This window comes from Tenrec ecaudatus, chromosome 15, assembly GCF_050624435.1.
Source record: "Tenrec ecaudatus isolate mTenEca1 chromosome 15, mTenEca1.hap1, whole genome shotgun sequence".
NCBI lineage: Eukaryota > Metazoa > Chordata > Mammalia > Afrosoricida > Tenrecidae > Tenrec > Tenrec ecaudatus.
The window spans coordinates 116237790-116244794 of record NC_134544.1 but is presented as its reverse complement, the minus strand read 5'-3'; the positions used below and the strand labels follow the sequence as shown (position 1 = coordinate 116244794).

General features: G+C 38.6%; 1 protein-coding gene across 1 annotated transcript in view; it reads right to left on the bottom strand.

Annotated features, from left to right (window-relative positions):
• The window catches only part of CEP76 (centrosomal protein 76), a 58731-nt gene that overhangs the window by 23004 nt on the left and 28722 nt on the right, over positions 1-7005 (bottom strand). The window contains exons 9-11 of the mRNA XM_075532946.1: positions 6648-6814; positions 5751-6084; positions 1228-1445 (exon numbers count right to left, since the gene is read on the bottom strand). Of these exons, the coding sequence (XP_075389061.1) occupies positions 1228-1445; positions 5751-6084; positions 6648-6814 (719 nt within the window). The remainder of the gene's footprint in view (positions 1-1227; positions 1446-5750; positions 6085-6647; positions 6815-7005) is intronic.

The following is a 7005-nucleotide window of genomic DNA, read 5'->3' as shown; positions in this document are numbered from 1 at the left end:
AACCAATCACAATGATCAGTGTAAGACATGACAAGATAACAATTTATAATTTATCAAGGGTTCATGAGGGAATAGAAAAAATGAGAAGTTGATACCAAGGACTCAAGTAGAAAATGTTTTCAAAATGATGATGGCAACAAATGTACAAATGTGCTTGACACAATGGAGGGATGTATGGATTGTGATGAGTTGTATGAGGCCCAATAAAATGATTTTTTTAAGTGAACACAGTATTTACTTTCATATTCCAAGTTAAAACCAAAAGTACCCATGCCCTTTGTTGTGGGGTCAACTCAAGGACACAAATACGTGCTGGGACACCGGGCGCCTCGGTGGTCAATGCCTGAGTATTCAGATGTAACGCATCAGGCCTTTCATCTGCAACACTGACAAATCAGTATCTGAAAATAGACTTGAAGACTCCCGATTGAGATTACCACATACACACTGGGAAATTCATGCTAAGTTCAAGGAGGCCTCAGAAGATTGTGGAAAAATGAATAGAAAGACAATAAAAAATTCTCATGAGCTTTCTGAAGGCTCCTTATATACAAAGGGAAGTCAAAAACTATTGCCACTGAAGTTCCAGTTCATCCATGCACAGGTTTATCCCTGTCAAAAGGAGTTTAAGCATGTCTCTGATCAGTGGATGGGTGCAGACAAATTCTCTCAGCATTCCATTTGTCTTAAGCCTCATTAGGATGCCTTCAAAACGGACACTTTTATGTCATGGGGAAAATTATTTTTATGTTAGAATACCAAAAATTTTAAAACTCAAGCAGTCATTCAAATAAGTTAAGTATTTACATTCAAATCACTTAAGTATTTACAAGTTCACAGAAATGCTAGCCTATACAAAGTTTTTAGGTTGAGCAAGTTTTAAGGCAGGTTGGGAAGATCTCAAAGATGAGACAAGAAAGGTGGCAAAGTCATTTCCCTGTCCACCACACATCAGGCCTTTTTGTCGCACACTGTTACACAATCTTTTCAGAACCTCTAAAAAGAAAGCTTGATTAATAGTCTGACCCGGTGGAATGAATTCCAAATGCACTATCCTCCTCACATAAAAAACAAATAAGCACCAGTTTTTGGGGGGTACTCCCTCATTTATTTTATAAAGCTCCCATGTACCTCTGATGTCATTCCTGAATTACTACTCAAACTACTGATATGTAAGCATTCTAAGCCAGAAACATAACACTTAGTATTCCATAAATGGCACTGTACCGAAGACATGTGGCAAACGCACGCCTTGCATTTCTATATACAAAATGTATTGGGAACCCTTTAAATGTGTGACCATCGGGGACAGCCCTTCTTATGGCATCCTGAAATTCCTCATTGCCGGCAGATATGCTTGTTGTACGCTCAAATTCATAGGAGGCCAAGGCTGGTGATAAAAGATAGGAAAGCTGGTCTTCCCAAACGGTAGTGAGGCCAAGATCCTGTATCAATCAAAAGAGAAGGGGAATAAAATTCACATTTTTTAAGAAGCCAATTGTAATAGAAAGAAAAAAATGAATACTTTCAAAATTTTCAGCTACTATTATTTTAGAGATGCACAGCAATAAAATCTAAATGGAAATATAGACAACAGGTTTTACTTGGAGAAATAGTCCAAAAAACATTGATATAATGATTTTCCAAAGGTTCTAAATCTTATACTTAAAAAAAAAAAGCTATTGTTTGTGGCAGGAGCCCCGGTGGCTCAGCAGTTACACATTGGGCTGCTAACCATAAAGTGAGCAACGTGAAACACCAGTTGCTCCACAGGAGGAAGAGCAGCTTTCTACCCCCATATGTCACGGGCTCAAATACATTGCGGCAGTTTGCCCTGTTCTATCGGGTCACTATGAGTTGGAATCAGTTCAATGGCAGTGAACGGTTTACACAGCGAATTTGGTTCCAATTCAACAATTTTTACACAAACTGGTCAGTGATACTGGTTATATTCTCCACAGTGCATGAACACTCAATATTTTGTTTTGTTTGCTCCATTTCCATAAATCTACTTTCTCTGCCCCTCTAACATCCTTATCTTGATTTTAAAGAAATTGTCTCAAACAGGTAATCATTGTTTTGCAAACCAACCTATTATTTAGTTAACAGGTAACTTCAACGAGGTTTAAGGTTTAAAGATTATCTCAAGGCAATAGTGTTTCTTCCTTCAGTCTCAACTGATATTCTACCAGGGGCCATCTATTGTGGCCCTGATCAGAACAGTTGGTAGTATTATTAGACAGGTACCACTGTGATAGACTCCAGCAGTCAGGACCCAGGTATGCTGGCCAAGCACACAACACTCGCTCTGCAGCCTTCCACAGGTGCAGTGGGCTGACCAACCCTTGCCCTTGCCGTGAGACACAGCCAGCCCTGCCTCTGCCAGGCTTAGGTCTCCTAGACTGCCCCAAATGGGTGAATGAAGGTGAGGTGGTCTGCAGCTAGACAAATAGGTGTATGTGTCACCTGCATGGAGGGAATGAGACCCAGGGAAGTAGCAGGAGCTGGCACATAGACGAGTGAGAGAAATATCTGTGGTGGAGAAAGTGCCCTTTCTAGTATGGCCTGTGCTTTAACTGCCTCAAACCAACTGCAGCTCTTCGTAATAGTGGAGACCTTGACCACCCACCCACAGAGCTGCCACGCAGGGGGACCCTGTTTATCTTTGTATGACGGACTAAGTTTGCTAGCACAATGTTCTCTGGTTTTCTCCATGTCTTGCAGTGTTTGAGAGCTGTCATCGTTTTTTACTAATGTATAATATTCTATAGTATGACCATACTGTAGTTTATCCATTCCTCTATAATTGAGTTTTTGGTAGTTTCCATGTCTTTTCTACTATTAAAATTGCTACAGTACACATAGGTGTGCATAAGTCTGTGTTGTATTCTTTATTTCTTTAGGGTATATACCCAGTAGAGATCGCTGGATAAGGTACCTATACACTCGAGTATAAGCCAAACTGATTATCATCCGAGGCACCTAATTTTACCATAAAAAATGTGCTGACACTATGGAAATTGATTTGGTGGTATTTAAAACAGATGGAAATTGAGCTACCATACAACCCAGCAATCTACCTACTGGGCATATACCCAGAAGAGGCAAGAAACAAACCACGGCCAGACATCTGTGCTCCAATGTTCATCGCAGCACAGTTCACAATTGCAAGGAGTTGGAAACAACCCAAATTTCCATCAACAATGGATTAAAAAAACCATGGAACATATACACAATGGAGTACTATGCATCTCTAAAAAGCAGTGATGAATGCATGAAGCACATCTCCGCATGGGAAGAGCTGGAGGAAATTATGCTAAGTGAAGTAAACCAAGCACAAAAGAACAAGTACTACATGAGTCCGCTCAGGTAAGCTTTAAAATAAAATTCAAAAAGGGGCACAGGGAAAAAGCTACTGTACACAAACATTCTTAGGGTGAGGTCCAGGTAGTATGGCAGGTGCCAGACCAAATGCAGGGATACATATGGTAGCCAACTACCATATGGAGGGGGAACGGGGGGAAGAATAAAATGGGTAGCAGGGAAGGGAACAGGGTACTAACCCACTCAAAGGGGAGGGTATTGTTTATATCTCCACATAGAAAGAGGGACCAGACTTCAACCCGGTGCTCCAAGATGTGAATGCAACATACTGGCATGAAGCAGGGAACCAGTAGAGGTCTGAGGAGCCAGCCCCAATCCCAACTGCATGGACAGCCATCCTGCCCCAAGAAGAATTTACTTCAGAGGACAGCACTGAAGCTACAGCTCAGGGAGAGGGACATGTCTGATCAGAGGTCTAAATTTACAGGCATGTACATATGTAAAGATATTTATATATGATGGTGGGGTAAAACATCTATGTGCATATATTTATAGATGTAGTATTAAGGTAGCAGATGGACATAGGGCGTCTGCTCAAGTACTCCCTCAATGCAAGAACACTTAAACTGGCATTCCACGAAGCTCAAGGTCCTGACACAATCGCTGCAGACAAAGCGGGGGCATAAGCAAATGTGGTGAAGAAAGCTGATGGTGCCTGGCTATCAAAAGATAACGGGTTTGGGGCCTTAAAGGCTTGAAGATAAACAAACAGCCATCTAACTGAGAAGCAACTAAGCCCACATGGAAGAAGCACATCAGCCTGTGTGATCACGAGGTGTCGATGGGATCAGATATCAGGCATCAAAGAAAAAAAAAATCATATCATTGTAAATGAGGAGGAGTACACAGTGGAGACCCAAAGTCCATGTGTAGACAACTGGACATCCCCTTACAAAAAGACCGCGGGGAGAAGAGCCAGTCAGGGTGCAGTATAGCAACGATGAACTATAAACTTTCCTCAAGTTCTTAAATGCTTCCTTCTAACACTATCATGATCCCAATTCTACCTTACAAATCCGGCTAGACTAGAGGATGTACACTGGTACAGATAGGAACTGGAAACACAGGGAATCCAGGACAGATGAACCCTTTAGGACCAGTGGTGAAAGTGGTGATACTGGAAGGGTGGAGGGAAGGTGGGGTAGAAAGGGGGAAATGATTACAAGGATCTACACATAACCCCCTCCCTGGGGAACAGATAACAGAAAAGATGGTGAAAGGAGACGTCAGGCAGTGTAAGACATGACAAAATATAAGAATTTGTAAATTATCAAGGGTTCATGATGGGGGGAGGGTACGAGGAGAGAGGGTAAAAATATGCGGTGCTGACACCGAGGGCTCAAGTAGAAAGCAAATGTTTTGAGAAGGATGATGGCAACAAATGTATAAATGTGCTTGACACAATGGAGGGATGTATGGATTGTGATGAGTTGTATGAGCCCCCAATAAAATTTAAAAAGAAAAAACAAAAACAAAACTCAGCTTATATATGAGTATATACAGTAGTTGTCTTAGTTCCGATAGGGTGCTGCCAAAAACACCATCAGTGGTTTCGCAGGGGATCTGCTGGCTCAGTTACATTCAAGGAAAAGAAATTAATTCAGAAGGTTATGGCAATTGTTTTTAGGTAATCTTGATAAATTTCCTCAAAGGGCACAGGATGATCACCAGGATGCAGGAAGTTTGATAAAAACTGAAAACTGCAAGTGTGAGAAAAAGGCCAGGAAAAAATGCATTGAGGAATTTTCCCCAACATTACAATGTTTCAAGGTCTCTCAATTCTAATGTAGCAAAATTTAGTAGTCTTTTTCTTTTTTTCTTTTAGTCTTTTTCTTTATGATTAGTGTTTTGTGTCAAAATGCGGGTTACCAAAAATGTTAACAAAAAGGAAATATAAATGGCTAAACAGCAAGAGATCGAATAACATTAACAATCAGAGATATATAGTTTTTCAAGTTAGAGTTATAATTTTTACATCTCTCCCAAAAAAATTGCTATAACCTTGTAAATTAACTTCCTTTAATTGAATATAGCATAAACAAAATAAGTAAACAAAAAACAATACGGAAAACCATTAAAATGAATGTAAAAAATAATGAAATTTGAAGAAATTTGAGTCTCCACGCCTAACTCAAAAGTATACTCTCATAATGGTAGCATCTATAAATGGGAGTTTCAAAAATTTTGTGGAAATATCGAAGGGAAAGATGGAATATATTCTATAAACTGTATAAAAATCCCCCACATTTTCTGTTTTGGCTAGGATAGTATATAGCATTATAATATACACCAAAGAGAGAGAAAAGGTTAAACACATAAATAACTATAAAGATTTGACCAATTACAACTATTTCAGTATCAGTTACCTTTCTGTGTTCTGACACTAGTAGTTTGAGTTGCATTTCCATTTCATTACTTGTTATTGAAGCATCCACCATCGAGGCACACAGTGGTGGAAAGGGAGGCAGCGATGTTGTAGCTCCGGGAGCACACACAGACTTGATCGCCTCTTCACTCATTGGTTTCCATTTGGATTCATCATTCAAATCAAACACACAGACTTCTACTGAGTCAGAAGGCTGACAATTTCCTAGAAACATCTGATGGTTGAAAACACAACCAATTGTCCGATATGGGTACAAAGGTTTAGGCTGTTCAGCAAGTGCAGGTTCATCAGGATTAACTGGTTTATGGATGTACCTAAAAGAAAATGAATCATAATTTTATAAAATGAGAACGTAAAAATTAAAGCAGCAACTCTAAATTATTCTAACATTTAGGTCATAACTATTTTCTAATGGCAGGGTTTATAATTGATTTTCTAATGTGTCTACCATTTAATTATTCTCTATGAATTGTACGATACATTGTCTTGTTAACAGTTAATGATACATTCTCTTGTGAACAGTTAATCAAAACAGTTCCGTATACCTTAGTTATAATTAAACAAAATGATTATTAACAGAAGTGGAAGAACAAAAAATATGAAGAGAACCTACTGTCTTTAAAGCTTAGTACAAAAACCAAAAAGAATACTCATCAAATAAATTCAGTTTTAAGAATATCATGTTGGTAATGAATATTTTGGGGGTATGAAGTTTCTCAGAATTTATTTACATACCTGCTTTAATAAAAAAAATTAGTCTTGTAAAAACACTAATAAATAAATTACTAGTAGATACTTTAAAGAAACAACAATATGAAGAGCCTATAATTGAAATCACTGACATCTTGATATCAGTATTCCTTTAAACGTAGCTAACCTGTGTCCTGTTAAACTCTCCCAAAAAGTGATGGTACCATCAGTCCCACTAGTCATAACCCAAGCATGAGGTACTCCCTTAGCTTTCGTCCCAACACAGACAAAGGCTTCTAATCCATATCCAAGAAGAAGGCTGCATAGAAGGTTAGCATGGTCTTCACAGTCACCCTAGGGAATGACATTAAGTAAAATTAAGGACTTATATATATATATATATACTTACAGATATATATCTTTTAACTAAAATTTATTTTTTATATTTCAGAGAATATTCACACTTGCAAAGATTTAAGGATTTTTAAAAGGAGATCATATAATGATAGCAATTGAAACATTTCTACTTCATGCTTCTTTGTGTT